Source organism: Tursiops truncatus, chromosome X, assembly GCF_011762595.2.
Source record: "Tursiops truncatus isolate mTurTru1 chromosome X, mTurTru1.mat.Y, whole genome shotgun sequence".
NCBI lineage: Eukaryota > Metazoa > Chordata > Mammalia > Artiodactyla > Delphinidae > Tursiops > Tursiops truncatus.
In genome coordinates this window covers 47,586,228-47,610,619 of record NC_047055.1, presented here as the reverse complement: position 1 = coordinate 47,610,619, position 24,392 = coordinate 47,586,228, and the positions used below count along the sequence as shown (strand labels likewise).

General features: G+C 35.6%; 1 protein-coding gene across 2 annotated transcripts in view; it reads left to right on the top strand.

Moving 5' to 3' along the window:
* The window catches only part of DIAPH2 (diaphanous related formin 2), an 890,878-nt gene that overhangs the window by 453,298 nt on the left and 413,188 nt on the right, over positions 1 to 24,392 (top strand). For both annotated transcript variants that reach the window (XR_012329281.1, XM_073799281.1), the window contains exon 23: positions 17,615 to 17,744. Coding sequence is in view for 1 of the 2 variants with exons in the window: in XM_073799281.1 (XP_073655382.1) it covers positions 17,615 to 17,744 (130 nt within the window). In the remaining variant the exon portion in view is untranslated. The remainder of the gene's footprint in view (positions 1 to 17,614; positions 17,745 to 24,392) is intronic.

Sequence of the window (24,392 nt, the reverse complement as noted above, 5' to 3'; positions counted from 1 at the left end):
TATATGTCCTCAAGCACATATTATTAATCAGTGCATGTGGACTTGTGCACATGGGCAAATGGTAATACTGAAAGATTGCTTCAGTCATCTCATTTCTCCAGTAATCAAGATGTGTGGATACCAGCTCAGAAATCCAATCCAGAGTCCTCACCTCCAGTGTCCTTCATGCCATTTAAAAATCTGAGGGAAACACAGGCTACTTCTGAGGTTCTCTTTTAAAAATACAGCCCTCTAAGAGTTGGGAACATGTGAGCCCGTCTCCCTAATTTTGTAATCCCGTGAATACGCTACCAAATGCTTTGAAGATTGTCCTTCAGTTTGAAAATCAGCTTTTTTTCCACTTCTAAGATGTAAGGTACCTAGTCTCTTTATATCCCTATACTATAGTGGTCTGCACATACAGATTGACTCCTTAAGTAGAAAGAAAACTTGATGAAGGTAGTGTGTGTTTCTGTCTTTAGAGGTGCTTTCTTCTAAGATAGATATCTCAATTATTCCAAATGGTCACAACATTTTCCAGATTTATGTTAATGTGGAGATGCATTGTATCTTTCTTATTCTCTGTAGCCTATGTTACAGAATTGAGATGGGAGAAAAGACTGACTGCTATATCAGCAGGGGTAAAACTATATGATCATGTTAGGCACAGGGATTAACCTATTTTGTAGATGTACTTCAAATTGGTATAGTTATGAAATATATGTCTATGAGAATACCTTTTTTGAAATCTTGAGCTCTGATGAAAAGAAACAGACTCACACATTTATTTTCCTGCTTCCCTCTAAAAATACAGAGTTTCCATGAGCTTATTTAAAGATTTTTCTCTAAGTTGAAATATTCATTAATTTACCTTCATTGCTACAAATTAGTCAGCTAATACTTTAAATGTAACACTTGTTTGTTTTCTCAGAATTTGATTGCATCTGTTTAGATATTATCACATATATTCCCCCAATTTTCAGTTTATTAAATTCTCTGGAGAACAGTAGTTTATAAATGTAATTTGTCTGATACAGACTTGATTAGTATTCCTTGTCAATACAGGCTGCTTTGGAAACATTTTTTTTCCCTCTCAATATTTTTTTCTATTTTACTTATATATGTGAAAATGTTCTGTCCTCTAAACACATACACACACACACACACACACACACACACACACACACACCCAAGACTCTTAACTGTAATTCTTAATATTGTGATGCCTATGCTGCTAGCCCTGGTTTTAACTCCTCTGTGTTACAGTTAAATCTGCCTTCCATTAGTCTAGATAACTTGATATGAGGGGTAACATGAATATATATTGTACATACATACACACTTGCCTTGTGGACTAGTTATGCCTAGTTACTGTACTCCCCTACGCAAACACATGATCTTTTTGATATGGAAGAGATTCCAATTTTTGAAAGTTTTATGTTAGGGGAAGGACTGAGAAAAAGGAATTAAAAGCCAGACCCAATCAAAAAGTGTGTGTGTGTGTGTGTGTGTGTGTGTGTGTAGAGAGAGAATGAGAGTGGGAGAGAGAGATTGAGAGACAAAATAAGAGAGAGAATGGAGTGAGAAAGTTTCAGCAATGGTTTTCAGAATTGGATGATCAGAGAGAAATAAGATTGAGTTAAATAATTCTTACATGTAAATTGACAAACTTGTAAAGAGCTTTTAAAAATGCAAAGTATGAGTTGCCATATTATGCTCCTTATCTTCTGCCAATAATAATTATTTAAAAAGCCAACAATATATATTTGTATAGAGAACTATAGTGAGGGGTATAATTTGTTTCCAGTAGGGGACTCATGTATGGCTTTGTTTATGACTCATTAAATACAGACTCATTTCAAGGAAACAAAAACAACGAATACATCTGTATTTTATTTCATTTTTAAAATTTTATCTTCTTACATTGATATGAAAAACACAGTCAACTTAATACTGTGCCGTAAAGATACTCATTGAAGTCATTGTGACTAAACAATAATGGATATAGTTAACTGTTCTATTGGATAGTATGGCTGGCAGAGATGAATAATTCTCTAGTTTATAAAAAAGCTTTTTTTTTGGTTCTTGATGAGTCTCCCATATATCAGGAGTGGCAATAAATAATTTCAGCACTGGAGCAGACCAAAAAAATGATGATTTATGGGACTAGCTGTAGGTCTTGCTAGGTTCACCACAAAGACTGTTTCCATAGAGGATTTAAATGAACCCAGCTGGCTTAGTATTCTGTGAATTGCTTTAGTCATTTTCTGAGTTTAATCTTATGACTGATTTTGTAATTCTCACAGTGGGGGAAAGTTGACAACATGAACAGCATTTAGTGAATATAATTAGGAAGCTTGAAGACAAATGCCTTTTTACTCTATAAAAGCTTTGTTCAAAGGGGATTTCGACCCTGTATGAGACTGTTGTTCAAAACAATGTGGCTACTGTGACTGAATGTGAGTGATTATCTTACAAACTGATTTTCCTGTCCAATGAAACCGTACTAATGAAGGCATGGCAGAACTTTAAGAAGGAGGGCTGATGACCATGGAAGGGGGTTTATAAGCAGTTAATATTCAAATAAAACTCTGAATATCCAATTATCCCTAATAATTTTAGGGAATCTAAGAAGTATTTATATACATATAAATACATTTTAGCTAGTATTTGGGTAGCAAGTTGGCCACATTTATTGATTATTTTCTGTGGAGCCTTGTGCTAGATGCTTTGCAGGGATAAAGAGAAATAAAACATATGTCTCAGGCTTCCCTGGTGGCGCAGTGGTTGAGAGTCCGCCTGCCGATTCAGGGGACGCGGGTTCGTGCCCCAGTCCGGGAGGGTCCCATGTGCTGCGGAGCGGCTTGGCCAGTGGGCCATGGCCGCTGGGCCTGTGCGTCCAGAGCCTGTGCTCCGCAACGGGAGAGGTCACGGCAGTGAGAGGCCCACGTACCGCAGAAAACAAAAACAAAAACATATGTCTTTAGTCCTTGAGGGCCTGATGAGCTAGTTGCCAAATACAGAACATTGTAATACTAAAACAAGAAACAGGGAGGAAAATAGGGAAAAATGGGGTGGAGAGCAGGGGGGAGATGGCTTTTATATAATAGCACATATGAAAAATAATCTACGTTGTTATAAATACTGGTTAACTAACTACAAAATAACAAAGTACTCTGTTATTTATATGATAGCCCATACTATAAAGCTGTCCCCCTCTTCTTTAGAAAGGAAAAGCACAATACCAGCCTTACTTACAACATGTGCTTTACTTCTCTCCCACAAACCAAAGCTTAGATTTTGCTTTTCCTGACTTCTGTCATGGGGGCGAGCACACAGACTTGCCATTCATTTTTTTTCATCTTTTTTTTTTTTTTAAATCTGCATTCTCAGAATATCTCTTGCCTTTTATGGTACAGTAAGAGTATCTTTAAAACTGCTTTTCATAAGTTTCTACCTGCTTTCTGTAATTAGGTCTTATTATTTTTAAAATTTTGGACAAAATTAATCAGTACCTGTTCAAAAACATTAATATAATGGTACCACTGTATGACTGTTATGTGTCTCTACCCTTCCTTATTCGCTAATTGGACAAAAAAAAATCAAGTAATATTTCTTTTGACAAGAGAATGTCCTGAGATTTTTCAGATAAATTAAATAAGAATGAAGAAAGTCACTGTTTAATGCTCTGTGTGAGGGATCACTCTTTGGAATCCAAGCAACTTAGTATGAGGAAATATAAGCTATTCAGAAGTTCACTATTTAGAAAAAAGAACTGAATCTTAAAATACAAGCAAATAACTAGATACTTTTTTAAAATTTTTATTGAAATATAGTTGATTTACAATGTTGTATTAGTTTCAGGTGTACAGAAGAGTGATTCAGTTATACATATATGTTTATATATTCTTTTTCATATTCTTTTCCCATATATATTATTACAGAATACTGAGTATAGTTCGCTGTGCTATATAGCATCAGCCCCAAACTTTTTGGCACCAGGGACCAGTTTCGTGGAAGACAGTTTTTCCACGGACTGGGGGCGGGGTGAGGGGGATGGTTCGGGGGGTAATGCAAGCGACAGGGAGCCCTGGGGAGCGGCAGATGAAGCTTTGCTTGCTGGCCAGCCCGCTGCTCATCTCCTGCTGTGCGGCCCGGTTCCTAACAGGCCAAAGACCCGTACCAGTTTGTGGCCCGGGGGTTGGGGACCCCTGCTATACAGTAGGTCCTTGTCCGTTGTCTATTTTATATATAGTAGTGTGTATATGTTAATTGCAAACTCCTTATTAGATACTTATATCAAAACAGAATATTTTACTTTGGAAACCTGTGCTGAAGGAAGTTGAAAAGCGTTGTAAGCTATTGAAAGATTTGGGGAGAGATGCTGATGTATGATTCCAAGGATTTTTCATCAGCCACAGCCTGGTTCATTCAAATCTTTTCATGTTTACAAGTTTCAGCTTTCATGAAATATATGAGAAATATAGAGAAAGGCCTGGGTACTTGTCAATTTCTGAAAGCATCTCCATAGGTCTTTTGTTTGTTTGTTGTGTTAATTATTTCAGAAGTAAAATATGTTCACAATCAAGAGAGATTTGAACTTAACCTGTAATTTTTTAAAGTAACTTAACTAAAATATAATTGACATACAGTCAAATTGACTCATTTTTAAGTATACAGTCTGATTAAATTTGTTATTTGTATATACTGCAATCAAGGCACGAAACGGTTCTATCAACCTGTAGTTTCTTCATGCCCCTTTGCAGTCAATCCCCAATCCCAGCTCCAGGCAACCTCTTATTTGCTTTCGGTCACTATAGTTTTACCTTTTTCTAGAATTTCATATGAATGAGATCATCCAATAATGTAGTCTTTTGTGTTACTTTGTATTTGGTGTGGCTTTCACTCAGCATAATATTGTGGCATATATCAGTAGTTCATTTTTATTACTGAATAATATTCCACTGTATGCATATACCACATTTTTATTCATCAGTTGATGGACATTTGGGTTGTTTCTACTTTGTGTCTATTACAAATAATGCTACTCTTAATATTCATGTACAGGACATAAATTTCTTTTATCCTGGGTAAATACCTAGGACTGGGAGTGCTGTGTCTTATGGAAAGTAAGGTTTAATTTTAAAAGATACTGTTTTCCAAAATGCCTGTACCATTTTGTATTCACACCTACAATTAAACCATAAGGACATATCATTTCATACCTGTGAGATGGGCAAAATTTTAAAAATTCTGATAATATCAAGTATGACTAAGAATATGTGTCAAGGGGAACTACTGGTGAGAATGTAACTTGGTACCTCTATTTTGGAAAACAATTTGGTAAAATTTAGAAATGCTGAAGATACAATAACCAGAAATGCAACTCCTAGTATATTCTCTAGATAAGCGCTTACATAAGGACTCTGGAGACATGTACAAGAATAATCACTCTGTAGACATGTAAAGAAATAATCATTATCAATAGAGTAAAAAGACAACCCATAGAATGGGAGAAAGTATTTGTAAATCACATATCTGATAAAGGATTAATATCCAAAATACATAAAGAACTCCTACAACTGAACAACAACAACAACAAAACACAAACAACCTAATTCAAAAATGAGCAAAAGATTTTAAGACATTTTTCTAAAGAAGATGGCCAATGAGCACATGAAAATATGTTCAACATCACTAATCATTAGGGAAATGTGAATCAAAACCACAATGAGATACCACTTCATATCCATTAGGATGGCTATTATCTAAAAAAACAGAAAACAAAAGTGTTAGAGAGGAAATGGAGAAATTGGCACCCTTGTGGATTGACTTGTGTGAATGTTAAATGGTCCAGCCCCTGTGGAAAATAGTATGGTAGTTACTCAAAAAATTAAACATGGAATTACTGTATGATGCAGCATTCCACTTCTGGATGTACACGTAAAAGAATTGAAAGCAGAGACTTGAACACATATTTGTATACCAGTATTCATGGCAGCATTATATTCACAATAGCCAAAGGTGTGAGCAACCTAAGTGTCCACTGACAGATGAATGGATGAGCAAAATGTGGTATATACATACAAAGGGATATTATTCAGCCTTTAAAAAGAAGGAAATTCTGGTATATCCTACAGCATGGATGAACCTTGAAGACATTATGCTAAGTGTAATAAGCCAGACACATTAGGACAAATATTGATAATTCCACTTAATTGAGGTACCTAGAATAGACAAATTAATAGAGACAGAAAGTAGAGTAGTGGTTGCTAGGGGGTGGGGAGGGGAGTGGGGGATGGGGAATTACTGTTTAATGGGTACAGTTTCAGTATGGGAAAAAGTTCTGGAGATGGACAGTGGTGATGGTTGCATACAGTGTTGAATGTACTTAACACCACTTTGCTGTATACTTAAAAATGCTTAAAATGGTAAATTTTATTTTATGTGTATTTTACTATAATAAAAGAATGTTCACGGCACCATTATCTATAAGAATATCAGTAATAATGACTCCCCCACCCCCCGAAAAAAGGAAACTAGATAATGGAAATGGTCAACACGGGACTGTAACTAAAATTAATTATTTTCATGTGGTGGAATAATATACAGTCATGAAAACAAATGAATGGACATAGCTAATTATGTAACTCACCCCTAAGTAGCCGCTCCTCAGATTCTAATTATGCCAGATTCTAATTATACTTTAGCAAAATTACATATCTTGGGCCTTATTAAAGGTTGTTCTTAAATAGCTAAAACCACTAATGTTGCACCTCCAAATGTCATTTATTTACACTGTATATAGATAGCAAGATCAATTTTATACACCCAGTTGGTGGTGGTGATAATCTTTAAAGCTATGTACAGAAAAAAAAAAAAAAAAACTCTTCCACCCACTCTCAAACCTCATGCATATAAAACAATTTTGTTAAGTAAAATCCTCATGACAATAATGGTCACAAGTTTTAGTTAAATGTTTAAACCATTTCTGAGAGAAACCACTGAAGACCTTAGGGATGTTCATGCTTGTAAACTATTTCTATACCGATTTAGAATAACTTGATTTTGTTGAAACCATTCTCAGAAGAACTTCTATTTGGTAAGCCTCCTATAGGCAGTTGATTAACTAAGAGCTGTTGAAAGTGCCAGACCAGATTTTCTTTTTAAAGTATAGACATAATTCATTAAGTCTTTCTGGCCTTTCCTCAAATAAGGACAAAATGGTTGTTGATTTGCCACTGGTGCTGGCTACTTCAGGCTAACGCATATGCAGGATATTCTCCCTGAATGCGTAAGTAGGGCTAGAAGGGGAAATGGTGAGAGGTGAAGCAGGAAGAACAGGAAAGCAAAATTTGCCTCTCCGGGAAACTCACATCGCCACTGTCCTGCTGGGCCTGGAGGTGCAATTGAGATGAATCCTTATGCCATTTTCATGTTGTCATGGTTTCAAGTTTAAGCCCTCCTTTCACAGATTGCTGCCATAAATTATGCTAACAAGTGTAAAACTCTTATACTGCTTGATTTTTACACAGTTGATATCATCTGTTCCCTTTTTATAAGAAATACCACTTAATACCAAAATCAAGAGCATAAAAACGGGACAGTCAGGCCTACATAAAGAATTAAGACATCTTTCTACCCTAGATTACATTTGGCTGAATTAGCGTCAGCCCTGGTCATGTAGTACCCAGAAAAGCATTTTGGGTGAGAGTTAGAAATAAAGCCAGGAAAGCGTGTATGAAACCTGTCTGGTCTCCGCTGTAAAGCTAATGTCTTTATGGTAATTGCAATCCTTAAAAATACATTATCTTTCTCAATGTTATTGCAACGTGTGGTGGTGTTGAAGAAAGCAATAATTTGTAAACAACCCTTGGCAGAGAGCACAGAACTTAATTTTGTTTAAATAAAGGAGACAAACATTAGAATTCACGTGCTGTACCAAGACTGGCATGCAGTAGTAGTTGTTTTGGTATATGCACTGGAGCATTCCTGATTGCTTAAATATTAACTGTTCCATGAATATACAAATATAATAGGGAAAATAGGAGCCATGATTAGGGAAAATTTTTGCTAAAAGAACTGAAGTTGAATGATCTGATCGTATTGATAATCTAGGTGGGTTTATTCCAATGATTCAACCAGATTCCTTCACTGCATTTCACTATCTCCTTTCCTTCTAAGGACAATTCGATGTAAATGTGGATCATGTGGCATTGCTATCCGTCAGAACCCTTTTCTTGACACAGAGGGATTAGGCAATTCTGGGTTTTCCTGAGTAAAGGACCTGTTGATAAGTTTGCTGAATTTCATGTGGCCATTTGTATAAACACCAGGGGAAAAAGGAGGGGATGTGTCTAGAAAGGCCTTCCTTCTGATACAGTCTAGAGACATGGACTTTTATCTCACATTGAAGTTTTTTTCAATTTTTATTGAAGTATAGTTGCTGTACAATATTATGTAAGTTACAGGTGTACAATATAGTGAGTCACAAGTTAAAAAAAAATTAATGGTCGTACTCCATTATAGTTATTATAAAATATTGGCTATATTCCCCGTGTTGTACAATATATCCTTGTAGCTTATTTGATACATAACAATTTGTAACTCTTAATCCTCTACTCCTATCTTGCCCCTCCTCCCCCTTCCCTCTCCCCACTGATAACCACTAGTTTACTCTCTAAATCTGAGTCTACTTCTTTTTCGTTACATTCACTACTTTGTTGTATATTTTAGATTATATCACATTGAAGTCTTAATACTCTTAGACCTGCTTAAACGCATCCTGAAAATTTTCCTTAAGTAACGTCCACTCTGCCTTACCACGGCATTTCTTACAATCTTTACATGAAAATCAGTTTCATCTCTGATATTCATTCTACAGCAATTCATGCAAGAAAACCTGGTGTTTATCCTGCACATTCTTGCTTCTTCTAGAAGAGAATATTCTCTGGCAGCTGGCTGAATATTTGCTTGTTTAGTCATTCTGAGAATTCTCTGGGCCACTCTGCAAGTTGGATGTAAGATTTCTTTAGCTGGGGGCATACGGTCCACAACTTTGTTCCTACATAGTTTGTGGTAACGCAGGAACACATTCTCATTCTTGGCCTTCCACCGCAAATGCTGTTGCCGACATTGGAGATGCAGTATCAGAATGTGCCTGCGTCATGGACAGGGATGATGCTTCCCCCCTTTTGCCCTCTTTCTCTTTACATTCACCCGCTGTTGTCTGATCTCTGTAGGTTCATGCGAAGAAACTCTGTTTCACATATGGGTCACGGTGTTTGTCTACTTAGAGCCAGTACACATTAGCCCGGAAATTAGGACTGGTGAAATACATTTGCAAGGCAAGACTTTTTAGGGAAAGCATTGAAACCTGATGTCTGCAACTGACATTTGTTATTCTGATTCAAAAATTCGTGAGTAAATATTTAAACACTAATTCAGATTTGCCAGTAAGAAGTGAGTTTGCAGCTTGAGTTAGAGTTGGAAGGGGTAAACGATCTCCTGGGTTACCTAGTCCATCCCTCTGAAAATACAGAGTAGACAAGACACACTGCAACATCATGTGAGTGTACTTTCAATACAGTTTTGGGTGAAGGATGAGGGACAGTTTAAAAGACTTATGAACAATGTATTTAGAATCTTCACAGCATGGGACATACTGTTTGAGTCATCTACTCTTACATAAGTAGATGGTAAATTATGATACAAATCAGTCTCATTTTTAATGTAAATTAAGAACATTCAGAGTGATTCTGTCCTTCAGATGCCACAGATTGCTAGCCTGTTCCTCTCTAGTTTTGAATTGACACTAAGCTTTGAAATCATATCGGCACTTCAACTTTTTATATGTGAAAGTAATTATGAGAGGGCCCAAGCAAGCTGTGGACAATTGCCAAGCATTTTCTTGCCTGGAAATTTCCTTCAAAGAAGTCTAGTGGTTCTCAAACTTTAGCATGCCTCAGAATCACCTGCAGGTGCTATCAGAATTTTTTGGCCAGTATATTAAATCACGTATTGATGGACTCTGCCCTCAGAGTTTCTAATTCGGTCAATTTGGTGTGTGGCCCCCAAATTTGCATTTCTGTCAAGTTCACAGGTGATGCTGATACTGCTGGTTCAGGGACCACGGTTTGAGAACCAGTGAAATAGTCAGTGTCTGTCCATTTTCCTTTCTCATGATTTTTAATTCTTATTTCTTCCATTGCCTGATCCCCACAGGCCTAATTATGCTGAACGTATTCGGTACCAATAATTATAATAACCTTCCTTACTAGCCTCACCATTTTCCAGCTGCCAGCTCTGCTGCCCCCTTTATTATCTAGTTATTTGTTATCCATAATCAATATTTTCAATAAATTACCTTACATGTTACCTCCTCTTTCTGGCTGTGCATTGTTTTTAAGTCTGCACCCCTGGCACTGTATTGAAACTGTGCTTGAAGGTCACCAAAGATTTCTCTAGTCATCAAGTCAGTCCTCATTATCTTTGGCCTCTCTGTAGCATTTATTCATTCAACAAACATTTACTGAACAAAATTGATGTATTCCTCTTTCTTAAGGCGTTCACAATTTGGTAGATGAGACTCCTTGCATAAACAAAATTATATATTGTGGAATAAACCCTGTAACTAGAGTATATATAAGGCACTATGGGAAAATAAAAACAGAATTTATTAATTCTGTTCAGGAAAGTTAAGAGAGGATCATTAGCCCCGCTCTCCCTGAATGACCTGGCCCCCAACTCCCATCACCTTCATCATCCATGACACTTAATTCAGTACACTATGCATTAGACACCCAGTGTACATAAGTTAACCATGTTGTGTTCTGGCACGAGGTCTTATTATCTGTTTACCTAGGTCAAGTTACTTAAGCACTCTAAACCTGGTCTCTTACCTATAAAATGGGCTTGTTAATAACTAAGTAACTGAATTCTTTTGAGGATTTTTTTAAAAAGGTGACCCATGTAAAACACTTATCAAAGTGTCTGGCCCGTAAGCACATGACAGATGGGTTAAAAATATTTGTTCTCCTCCGCCTTAAAGGAGGTACAGGCTACTACCACCTGATGAAGGAAGAAGGCATTTAAGGTCAGGAAGAGCATAAGAAAATGGGTGGAAACCTTCATCCATCCATGCATTCAGTAAATATGTATCAAGTGCCTGTTATGTGCCAGCCGTTGTTCTAGTTGCTGAGTGTATGAAAGTGAACAAAGCAGACAAAAGAAAAAAAATACCCTGTACTTGTGTAGCTGATGTTGTAGCAGAGAGAGACAGACAATAAATAAATAAATAGGGTACATAGTATATTTGTGATAATCGCTATGGAGAAAAATAAAAGAGGGAAAGAGGTAAGAGGTGTTTTGAGAGTGGACTGCAATTTTAGATAGAGTAGCTAGGAAAGACCATAATGAGAAAGTGACTTTTGAGTATAGATCTTGAAAGATGGGAAGGAACTAGGCATGCAAGTGAGTAAAAGCGAAACCTTCCAGGCAGAGAGAAAGCACATGCACAGACACTGAGTAAGACACATGCCTAGTGAATTCAAGGAGCAGCTGAATGAAGGCCAGCATGGTTGAAGGGGGCTGCTGAGGGATAATAGCTAGAAATAAGATCTCAGTGGTAATGGGGGACCAGACCACAGAGGGACTTTTAGGTTATGGTAATGACTTACTCTGTGTGAAGATGGGAAGCTAAAGTAGCCTCTCATCACTTCTAATCTGGATGATGATCATGGTCATGATAATACATTATCTTATTCAATTCTACAAGTGTTATCTAATGCCCATTTTACGGATGAGAAAGCTGAGACATAGATTGTTTAGGTCACTTGCCCAAGGTCACACAACTAGTGAATGGTAGAGTCAAGGTTCAAACCCAGTTCTGTCTGAATCCAAAGGCTGTGCTCAATAACTGTTCTGATTAGAAATGTGAACTTTATTATATGAGTTGTAGAGAACCATTGGAATTTTTGAAGGAAGAGAGTGACGTGATCATACGGATGTTTAAGAAGCATTATTAGGTGAAATCATATAGGATAAAATGAAGCAGAGAGGATGGAATGGCCATGACCACCTTCTCGTAGATTAGCTCCACATAGCTACCTACCACTTATGTTGAAAAAATGAACTGCCACCTCCTTCCCAAAGCCAGCTTACTCTAGAGTTATTGCTTCCTTATCATTGACACAATACAACCATTCTTTTAATCACCAGAACTAAAAACTTTTGGAGTCTTTGATTTTTCCCTTTCCCTCATCCCAAGTATTTCTTTTCAGTGACTTAATCCTGTTTGTCTTCACAATGTGTCTTGAATTTGTCTGTTCTCTGCCTTTGTTTACATGTACCATAGTTATCATTTTAACTATATCAGTCCTTGACATTTACCACCAAATTACTCTCCTACGTCATCTCCTTTCTGTATAATTTTGTGTTGTCTCCTAAATTCTGGGTTCCCTGAGGCTTTGAAAGTGCCATGCATTGTTTATCTCTGATCCCTAGTGTCCAGCCCACAGTGGATCATCGAATGTACTTCTACATTCATAATCGCTTTGCTCCTGTCTCCCTTTATAAACGTATAGTGCTTCATTTCCCAAGGGGCACGTTGTAACTTTATTCTGGCATTCACTCTCACATAACTCTCAACAAATATGGTGTCCTGGAAGAGTCTGGGCTTTGGGGTCAGTCTCTCTGTATATATATATATATATATATCTATCTATATATATATATATATATATACATACATATATATATATATAATGTATATGTATATGTATGTACACACACATACTTAACAAGAGTAGAGTTGAATTTAGAAGTATTGCTCTATAGCCCACGCAAGTGGAGAGAAGTCTTCATTCAGAAAACATTGATTGCCTCCCTGGTATGTCCTAGCATGCTCCTAGGTACCGTGGATAATAAAAATTAGTAAAACAGGGTCTCTTCCCTTGAAAGAGCTCATACTGACTGGAAGAAACTACTGTGTTGAAATGTTTATAGTGAAGGAATATGGTAAAGGAAGGCATCAATTACTCCTTAGAGGAGTCTTCAGAAAGGAGGGGGTAGTTGAGTAGTCTTGAAATTTGAGTAGGTATTCACTTGGCAGATAGAAAAAAAAAAAAAAAAGAGGAGCGTCTAGAGAGAGAGCAAGATGTACAAAAGCACAGTGGTATGACATTGCATGGTATGTTCAAGCAGTTGTAATCAGACTGAAGTGAAGGGTAGACCCCAGGAAGCAGCAGGGGACACATTAGAAAGGTAGGCAAGGGCCAGCTCTAAAAGGGCCTTAAATGTAAAACCAAGAAGTTTGTGTGCTTTTCTAGTAGCTGAAGGGAGACTTTGCAGTGGAAACTTTGAATGGGTTCTAATCATCCTAACAAAATTAAACATTTGAAAACTAACTCCTGTGTGGCGAGGTTAAATGAACTGAAATTGTTTGGTTTAAGAGAACAGGACACCTGAGAAGGGAGCTTTCATTCTCTGAGAGGTGGTTATACAGAGGATAGCAACCAGTTATTTTCAGTTTCCACTGACGACAGAGCAAGAAGAAATAGGCTTAAGATCTCAGTAGAAGGGAAAATTACCTATAGAAGGGGTCCTTCGAAGAAAGATTGTGTGTGACTGACGTAGATGATTAAAATGTTGTTTGCTCAGGCTCTCTGGCTGTGTGCTGGCTTCTGTGTGTTCAAACCTCCTGATTTCAAAAACAGGGTAGAGACTGCAGGTTTTCAGGCTTGAATGAGAGTATTCAAAATAAAAAAAATCTTTTACAAGGCAATTAGTTATTCAGATATTTTGCTATCTGCCTAACTGAAGTTTTGGAAATGTATTTGAACACATCACATATAAATATTATCTTTCATAATATAGCAGTCCTGTTTATTAGAAAAAAATGATCAGAATTTGCTAGAGAAATAGGTGTTAATTTGTTAAAGGTATTTTGTATTCATGTACCATTTCAGAAAGTTATTAAAGATTAGGTAGATACAGTTAGTATAAATTCAGTTATTAATCTTTATGTGTAACGTTTATTGTTCAGAGGATTATAATTAAAATTGCTATATGGTTTATTAACTGATGGCACTTTATCAGTGAATATAGTGAACTACTCTTTTTTTGTTATCATTCGTTAATAACTCACCTTATTAAGATATTATAAAATGTTAGTTTTTCAAATAATTCCAATTTCTGGAACTACTGTTTGTGTTTTTATTGTTTGAAAATATATACAAGACAGAGGATTATAGGGTGACCATTTTGTTCATCCTTTTGCATGTTATAAAGAGAAGTCCTATATCTATCTCATACCCCTGCCTAGCTGGTGAGAGGGAAAGCACAGTCTACGATGCAAAATGGCACTTGGCTCCTGGCTGGAGTGAACCTTGAAATACTTACGGAATAGCTACCAGTGAGACTCTGGCAAACTGGACAAGTATTATTGGAATATTTGATGTTAATGTAAAAATAACATAATTTTGAGTTAACCCGATATCGAAGGGAAGAAAATTTTATTTCTTAATAAACTAACCCAAACACTTTGGAAGTGATTCTGAACATACTCAGGTTAGATTACCTTTGTACTAACCCGAGAGATGTCTATATCCAGCTAGTACACTTGGAAGGGCAAATTATTGCATAAATGCCATTAGCCATTAGAAGTGATGAAGGTGAATGTTCTTAATTGCCTTCTGTACTTGACATCGAACCACACAATAGGTCCTGAGAGAGATGATGGCTAATGTGTGGATCATGTAGATGTGGTAAGAGAGACTGAAGACATGATAATACAAAGTAAATATACTTTAATAAGTAAAAATGCTTTGCCTTTATATTTTAATATTATATATTCATTTGTTTTTGACCACGCCGCATGGCTTGCAGAACCTTAGTTCCCCGACCAGGGATCAAACCCGGGCCCACAGCAGTGAAAGTGCCGAGTCCTAACCACTGGACTGCCAGGGAATTCCCTTTATATATACATTAAATATATATATAATATAAATATATTCATTTGTAAATGATTGGTCTAAGTATCATGCACATAAAGAAAAATTTGAAAGACCACATATTCCCTGCCAGTTTGAAACCTTAAGATGAACTCCTGGTGTTAAGGTTATGTAAAAAATAAATATTGCAATACAAATTTAGCAGTTTGTCTACCATACCAAGGTATTTCTCAGCTTGACAGGATAGGCACTTGGCCATCTTTGTCCCTGCTTTGAAGGGAATGTTACAATTCTAAAAAAATACATGCATACTCTGTCTACCCCTCTTTCTGATTTCGACAAAGATATTTAATAGTTAATGATATAAATGTTATGTATTGTTTATCTTTTAAAAATGTAACCATTGACTCTACTAAATTTTTTAACAGGAATTAAATTTATGGCCCTCCTTCTGGATAAATATTTATCAAATACAGTTTCTGAAAATTAAGCACTTATAAGCATGCATGTCAAAAAGGAAATTTTTAAATCACCCAGAAGATTGCCATATGAGCACAGTGCTATTTTTCTATTTTTGTGTTTTCCTTTCTTGTATTCGCCATGTGCATTTAAAAAAAAAATTATGATATACTTGTACAATTTAGTGTCCTAAAAAATTGGGTGGGTTTTTGTAGTTGGGGTGTGTGTGTGTATGCGTATGTGTAAATAATTTGTTTCCATAGAATTCACAAAATATAGATCAATTGCCTTTCCTTTAGGAAGATATGCCTTCAGTTTCCCTAAGCTCCTAATGTTTTTAGGATTTAGGAATTCAATTAATTTGTAAGAAAAAAAGAAAATGTTTATTTCCTTATTACTTGGAATATTCAGCATATTCTGAAGGGGATGCACTTTGTGAACATATAACACTGCAATCTCCGGTAAAGGCCTCTCTTTAGGAAAGTGAACCTCCCATTGATTCTTCTACAGCTGCAAGCCTTACTTAAGACAAGTTGCCCTTGAGGTTTTTGTTGGTTTTTGTTCTTATAGCTCGTTCTTGAATTGTGTCATTTCAACCTTGTAGTACTTAAAAGTGTTTGGTGGATCAGCATAATAATGCAAAATTTTAAATATTTTACCTACATGGGATAAATAGTAATCCCAGAAATTCTAAAAGAAATCATTGTGGCCACTTCAGTTATCAGCATCATGCTTCCTGTGGCTGTTTGTTTTGAGCCTGAAGACTAACATTTCTCTTAAGTTGCTCATATCATTGGAACGTAACAGTTGTTAGAAAGCTGTAGCACAAAAAGTATGGGACTGATTGATTAAATACGATTTTTTTCCTTAGATACTAAAACAATAAGGATTAAATTACTCTGTAATTACCTAAATATCCTCCACAGCCTTTTCATAAACCTATTTGCAAAGAATATTCATTTATTCTAAACAGTAATCCTTAAAGCTGAAAACCCCAAATCAGTATGAACATCAGTGGACAAACCCGTCATCTAAGGATTATAGAATTAAATCATCCAATAGAATGAGAAAAGTTGATACTTTATACCATATTTATCCTTTGTTTTGAAGTAAATCCTTGATTTTATTTGCAGCTTAGTCTAGTATGAGAGTTATATTAAAGAAAACACTTAGATTCTCATCATAGATTTTTTTTGGTCCTATACTTTAAAGACTTTTATCATTCTAACCGCAGCATCCCTTTTCTAGAGTCTCTGAAAAGAAGATACAATGTGTAGGCAGGCAAATAAAATTTGACATATTATCACAATTGTGTGGTCAGATTCTGTTTATAAATCAGCATAAAAAGCCTTCAGTTATTCTTTTTTGATGGCCCATGCAAGTAAACGAGGGTAAAATGTGCTTGCTCTTTTACATTCATTTGCATCAGCAATGGCCAGAAATAAATATTACCTCACAGACGAATCAAGCTTTCAAGAATATATTTCTGTGATAAAGCAAAGAACAGAATGCTGATAACATAAACACACATTGACTTGGACTAATATTATCAATACTTAAGTGAATGTTCTTTTCTCATGAAAAGAATAGTTCATTTTGCCATAATAATCTAGACATTTTAAGAAATACGGATTCATGTTTAATTTTTTACTTTTTTCGGTCATCTTTCTCTCTTTTAAAATGTGGAGTTCATTTTAAAATCCAGAGCATTGTCACTAGACCCCAGTAGGAACTACCCCAGACATTTAAAAAAAAATTTTAATTAGTTACAATGAATTGAGTTCATTTATTCATTTATTTCTCTTGTTTAAGAAAAAGTCTCTTGGGCTTCCCTGGTGGCGCAGTGGTTAGGAATCCACCTGCCAATGCAGGGGACATGGGTTCAATCCCTGGTCCGGGAGGATCCCACATGCCCATGGAGCAACTGGGCCCGTGCGCCGCAACTACTGAGCCTGCACTCTGGAGCCCGTGGGCCACAGCTGCTGAGGCCCGTGCGCCCAGAGCCCGTGCTCTCCAATGGGAGAGGCCACCACAATGAGGGGCCCGCACACTGCAGGGAAGAGTGGCCCCGCTCGCCAGAACTAGAGAAAGCCCGCGTGCAGCAACGAAGAGACCCAACTCAGCCAAAAATAAATAAATAAGTAATAATAATTTTAAAAAAAGAAAAAGTCTCTCTCTATATATTATTAAAACATACTAAAAATATTGTCGTTATTCCATTCCAGATCCGAGATACTAAATCAGCAGATCAAAAGACAACCCTCTTGCATTTTATTGCTGAAATTTGTGAGGAAAAATACCGGGATATCCTGAAATTTCCTGAAGAACTGGAACATGTGGAAAGTGCAAGCAAAGGTAATTGATTTGTAACTGCTTGGAGACTACATCTTGTCTAAGTAAATATTTTAAACAGTAGGATTAAATAATCTATAAGCATTAATCGTAATTTTTATTTGGTTACTGATATAAGAAAAGCAGGAAGATAGTTTCCGTTAGCTTGTATATGACAGCATAGTGTGTTTTAATGACCTGCTTCTGACCAACTTTATTTTTTAGCGCTCTAGGTTATTGAAGCTCTCATATCTCTGATCAAATAGTATATTTTTTTTCAATTCATAAATACTTAAGTGTATATTATTTGCAAAGGAACCATACTCTGGGGCTGTTGGTGATATCAAAATGATTGTGAGATAGTTCTTGCTTGAATTTGTTCAAAATCTAGAAGGGAAGAAAAGACATATACACAAATACTTTATAAAACAAAGATGAATATGAGAAGTGCTACAGGAAAAGATAATGGACTGTGGTTTAGATGAGAGAGAAAGAAACTTTGAATGGATAGATAAGAGGAGGCCAACAGGGTGAAGCATGAGAATAGGATTTTTACTGACATGGAAAAGGGGTATGCTGTCCAGAGAGCAGACAATAGACAATATGAGAAGGCACAGTGGCGGAATGTATTAGGATGGTGAAAGAGTCATTGACTATCAGGCTGAAGCAGTAAGGTAGCCATTTCAGAGACTTCAGTGTCATGGTAAGCAGTCTGATCTTGATGAGATAGGTGGCAGGGCATCATTTAAGGACTAGAATGGGCAGAACCTGGCACCAGTGAAGAAGAGGAGAGGAGGAACAAAAATGTCTCCAAGACTTTAATTCGAACGGATTAGCTTTGTTGGTTAGTAAGTATTGTCTACTTTTAGAAGAAGTTGAAAAGTGAAAGAAAGGAGGAAGGGTCAAGGAAACCTTTTTTGAAAGTGAGGTGATGTATGTGGAGAAGTACATTTTTCCTCTTGGATAAGAAGAGTAGGCCGTAAATCTTATATTTGAAACTACACTATAGTAATTCTGCTTCTCTATAACTCCGAGGACTTTCAGTAAGGACTCAAAAGCATATACGTTTCCCGAGTTTATTACAAACCATATAAACCTGTTAGTGTCCGTTGAAGGAGAAAAAAAGTGTGTCTATAAAACCCAGAAAGTCGTTTGTGTAATATTGTTCAGTGATCATCTCTGCCAGTCTGGTATTGTTGATCACATCTTCAACATATTTCTTGAATTTAATGAAGTTAATGAAATTTCTTTAATTCCTTTAATTTAATGAATATTACAGTTGTTGCTATTGTCTTGTTGGAAGAGAACAGTCATAAGGGTACCTATAGTTTCTCTAGTCTCAGCCAATTATGTATTATACTCAGTTCTATTTGTTTGTTTCCTACATCTGGGCTTTTGGCAAATCCTTTCATATTTTTCTTTTACGATATCACCAACTTCTTTCTTCCTATCCATTTCAAGAGCAAAACCTCTCTGTTGTATTTTGCTTATTTCTGCTTTCGTGTAGTCTTCCTGCCATTGTATTCGAAAGACTTGCCAGAAATCCTCTTCCTATCTTTGTGTTTGGGCTGCGGCAATCCCCATTCTCAAGTTATTTTGACTAGTTCTTTTTATTTCCCTATGAAATTTAGACTCAGAGTTTGTAACTCAACAAGTTCTTAAGTACATTCTGCCTGCTTGCATCCCCCTTTCATTTCCTTCTAGTTCTCATGTGTTCAGAAGTATTTTCTCTTGAGCCGTTTTTATTCCTCTCTAATAATTCTGTCTCTGTGTACAATTTCATCCTGCATCATATGCCTGGAAATCTTACCTGCCCTGTCCTCTAAGACAATTGACTATTATTTGTCAAATCACTGTTCAGAATCCATTTCCTTATTTTTTTTTAATGTTTTGCTACTAAAGCCTTAGAACAAAATACTTGTGAATTTAGTTTGCAAGAAAAAACAGAATGTGGTGTGAAAGGTCAAGCCACTTAACTTCTTATTTATAGTTAAATACTTTTCCTTGGTGTCTAAGTCTAACTAGTCTTTTTTGCTTAATACAGATTTCAGTCCTGTTTGAATCACATTCTGTCACCTCCAGTACTGTGTATATAGCAAGCATATCTATATTCACAACCAACCAGCAAAAATAAAAATAAATCAACACTATATATTAATTCATTTTCCATGATTTTGGACAATCTCCTTGTGAAATGATTGCCTACAAAAAGAAAAAAGTACCTGTCTTTTTAAACTGGAGTGATACAGATAAGATGAAACTAATTCAGTTATATAACTCATATTTCAAGAATAATTGTATGATTACTAATATCTTCTTTTGTTTTTTTTCTTATACCTTTGAAAATTCTCTCTTTATTTTTTATTTTTATTTTTGAAGTATAGTTGATTAACAATATTGTGTTAGTTTCAGGTGTACAGCAAAGTGATTCAGTTATATATACCTATATCTTTTTTCAGATTCTTTTCCATTATAGGTTATTGCAAGCTATTGAATATAATTCCCTGTGCTATATAGTAAATCCCTGTTGCCTATCTATTGTATATATAATAGTGTGTATCTATTAATCCCATACACCTAATGTATCCCTCCCCCCTTCTGTGTTTTTTGATTATTAAAACCCAAGTACCTATTTTGATAGAATAAGGATCTTTTCTGTCTGCTATAGCAAATAAATGTATTTCAGCTCAGTACTAAAGTTATAGACCTCAAATTAACTGACAAAGAAAAAAAAATTACCTTGAAGTGAAAAGAAAACTGAAAGTAAGAAATACGTGGGATTCATGAGAAAACGTATTTTATAAATTGCCTTCGTTCCTTGTTAAGCTAACCTTCTAAAATTGTGTGCATCTTGGACGATGCAAAGCTATGGTATAAACTTAGCATATTTTCCTAGAGCTCAGTAACTCAAAGATATTGGGAGAAAACACATCATTTTACATTAACACAGATATATATTATGGAGTGGAATGCAAAATTCACATGAATTTTTAAAATAAAACAGATGACTTCAAAGAAATTTCACACTTGCCGCAGATCCCTTGGGGAGCATGTTCAATCTTCTCTTCCATTAGGGGCTCTTGGGTGGGAAACGTTTATGAAGCATTGCCTAAAGAATTGGAGAGTGGTTTGGTTTTGCTTTGGTTTCACTTATTTATTTATCTATTTAGTTATTATTGCAGAGAGTGTGGGAGGCAAGCCGCCCTTATGAAGTTCAGAATCAAACAGTACAATGGAATTTTATTACCAGTGGAATTCATAAAATAATATTTCTCTCGTCATTTTCTTCCAAGTTAAATTATAAATCTGCAGGTCCTCTCATTCCTGTTTGACATACCAATGAGTCTTTAGAGAGAAAAAAAGTGGTTGCTATAGAGAATCTAATGCCTTTAAAATATTGAAAATTTATTTGATAAACCACCATTACCTTTTCCCTAATGAATAATTTTAAAGATTATATATGTATTTATAATTAGATATAATAGATATATAGATCTGTATTGTATAAAGCATTGCTGGTTTACTAGACCTAGTTTGTAAATCCTTCATTGTTTTTCCCCACCCTGTGGCTATCACTTTAACTTTCGGCTTTGAGGATTTTTACAGTTTGATGTAAAACCTCTAGTGTTTTATAGGTCAGCTCCAGGGATTAAACCAAAAGGGTTAGTAAAGTTTAATTAAAACTATTCCATTCAGCAGGAGAAAATTATATTAATGTATTTGAAGGGACTATTAATCCTAAGGTTTTGCATACCTCCAAAATGGGTTTCACTTCAGTTAAATTACTGCCATCCTAGAAAATAAAAGTTGGTTAAGTTTTCTATAAGCCGTGTTAATTTCTTATGATTTAAATCAACTATTATAAATTTTAATGACCAACCATACCTTTTGATAATCTGCCATCTTTCCATGCTATATTAGTAACTCTGATTAGCTATTTACCCACTCTGACTTCTTCACAGGATTAATCATGATGAAAGTTTAGATTAGAGGAAATATTGTAGGGAAAAATCTATGAGATAAAGGAAAAGTAAAATCATAGCAGAGTTAAAAAAAAGTTGGGGGAATGCAAAAAAACAAAACAACATTTTCTGAAACTCCAGAGCTGGCAGAAGCTTTAGAGATCATCTTGTCCCTGCTAAAAGAGACCCAAGATGGCATTTAGTCCAAATTCATCATTTTACAGTTGAAAAACTGAGGCCCAGAATCACGAAGGAATTGCCCACGATCACACAGTCAATGAAGGTTTGCAGACCTTTGTCTGTTGTTTTATTACATACATTTCAGCTCCACTTTTCCTTCCTTTGTGGTCTAAAATATACAACAGAGATTCATGCTCACATATTGGAAAACATAGAAAATCAACTCTGACCAAATAAAAGATTTACTGGAGTATGAATGCCACTTCCTCTATATAGTACTCCAGTCTCTCTATCCCCATTTTGACAGAAATACCCTTTCCTTTCTCTGAGTCACAGCAGTACTTTAGCTTTATTAGTAATACAGCACCTGCCACATTTGCATTTTTTATTTCATTGTATGCTTCTCTCTGTACCTCCTAGGTTGAGTACCTCAGTGGCAAGGAATATGCCCCATTTGTCCCAACAGACTCAGTGCTAGCTCAGCATCTCAGAGAGAAGTAAATGCTCAATAAATGTTTACTACATTGAATCATTGTATATCCTTTTAGTACAGCAGGCGTATTTCAAAATAAGGCATTATGGGAAGTTGACAAGTTGAGAATAGCAACCTGAAAATTACTGTTTACTGTAAATACAAGAGGAGAAACAAGATAAGTTAGAACAAAGAAGACACCATGACTTAACAATATTTCCTGGTCCATATTTTACTTCTTTCATGGAGAAAGTTAAAATTGGAAACAATCGAGCTCTTAATGGAGAATATCTAAACTTATGGAGACTGCCAAACCATAAAGGTTTATGGTGAACAGTAAGGATTAAAAGTCTCATAGGAACTAATGGCAGCCAACTGTCTTAACGTAATATCTAACTGCTGAAACATCTTTAATTCTAATGACTGAACAAAAAAAATTACTTTTATACTATCTACTGTTTTATTGAAAAATCTTCTGAGTTATGGGACAAAATCCTACTGTTTTTAGAGCATTCAATGTACAGTAACTCATAGGACTCAAGATGTGAGAAAGTACAAAACCATAGGATGTCCTAGCAGATTTCAACTTTCTGTTTTGGAACAATAAATGCTGGAGAGGGTTTGGAGAAAAGGGAACCCTCTTGCACTGTTGGTGGGAATGTAAATTGGTACAGCCACTATGGAGAACAGTATGGAGGTTCCTTAAAAAACTAAAAATAGAACTACCATATGACCCAGCAATCCCACTACTGGGCATATACCCAGAGGAAACCATAATTCAAAAAGATACATGCACCCCAGTGTTCACTGCAGCTCTGTTTACGATAGCCAGGACATGGAACAACCTAAATGTCCATCAACAGAGGAATGGACAAAGAAGATGTGGCACATATATACACAATGGAATATTACTCAGCCATAAAAAGAAACAAAATTGGGTCATTTGTAGAGATGTGGATGGACCTAAAGACTGTCATACAGAGTGAAGTAAGTCAGAAAAATATCGTATATTAACGCATATTATGTGGAATCTAAAATAATGATATAGATGATCTTATTTGCAAAGCAGAAATAGAGGTACAGACATAGAAAACAAATGTATGGATACCAAGGTGGAAGGGGGGGATGGAATGAATTGGGAGATGGGGATTGACATATATACACTATTGATACTATGTATAAAATAGATAACTTTTGAGAACCTACTATAAAGTACAGGGAACTCTACTCAGTGCTCTGGGGTGACCTAAAGGGGAAGGAAATCCAAAAAACAGGAGATATATGTATACGTATAGCTGATTCACCTTGCTGTACAGTACAAACTAACACAGCATTGTAAAGCAACTATACTCCAATAAATTTTTTTTTAAAAAAACAACTTTGTGTTTTGGTCTAACTTTTTAGAAGCACAGAATGATAATAAACCAATGTTAACAGAATGTCAATAGAATTGACCTTACTTAGATGTTAGCAGTCTGAATAAAACTGAGTATACATTGTACCACTATATCATTTTAATAAAAAAGTTAAATTGTTTGTTTAGCTTTTTTTGGACCTTTCCTACACTATTTCAAATAAATAATTTTGCTGAATGAATTACATTCTATCATATTGACACCATAAAAATCTTATAAAAATTGAGAGGAATATTAAGTTTTAGGGAGTCTAATTCATACATTTTCCAGTTTGATATACTTTCTTCCTTACTCTCACCAGGTCACCCCAATTTTTTTTTGAGGCTTAAATTATTTTTATTATGGAAATTTTCAAATATAAACAGAATTACAGAGAAAAATATGATGAACCCTAGTGTACCTAGTATTCAGTTTCCATATTATAAAACATTTTGTTAGTCTTATTTCCCATCCCTACTGCTACTACCACTACTACTACTACTACTACTGCTACTGGTGACGGTGATAGTGTTTTTGCAGGTATATTTCAGCCTTTAAAGAAAACCCCAACTATCCTATCATCTAACTAGAGTTACTAGTTTATTATGCACATTATATGCATAATATATGTCTGACATATAAGGACATATTTTTTTAAACACAA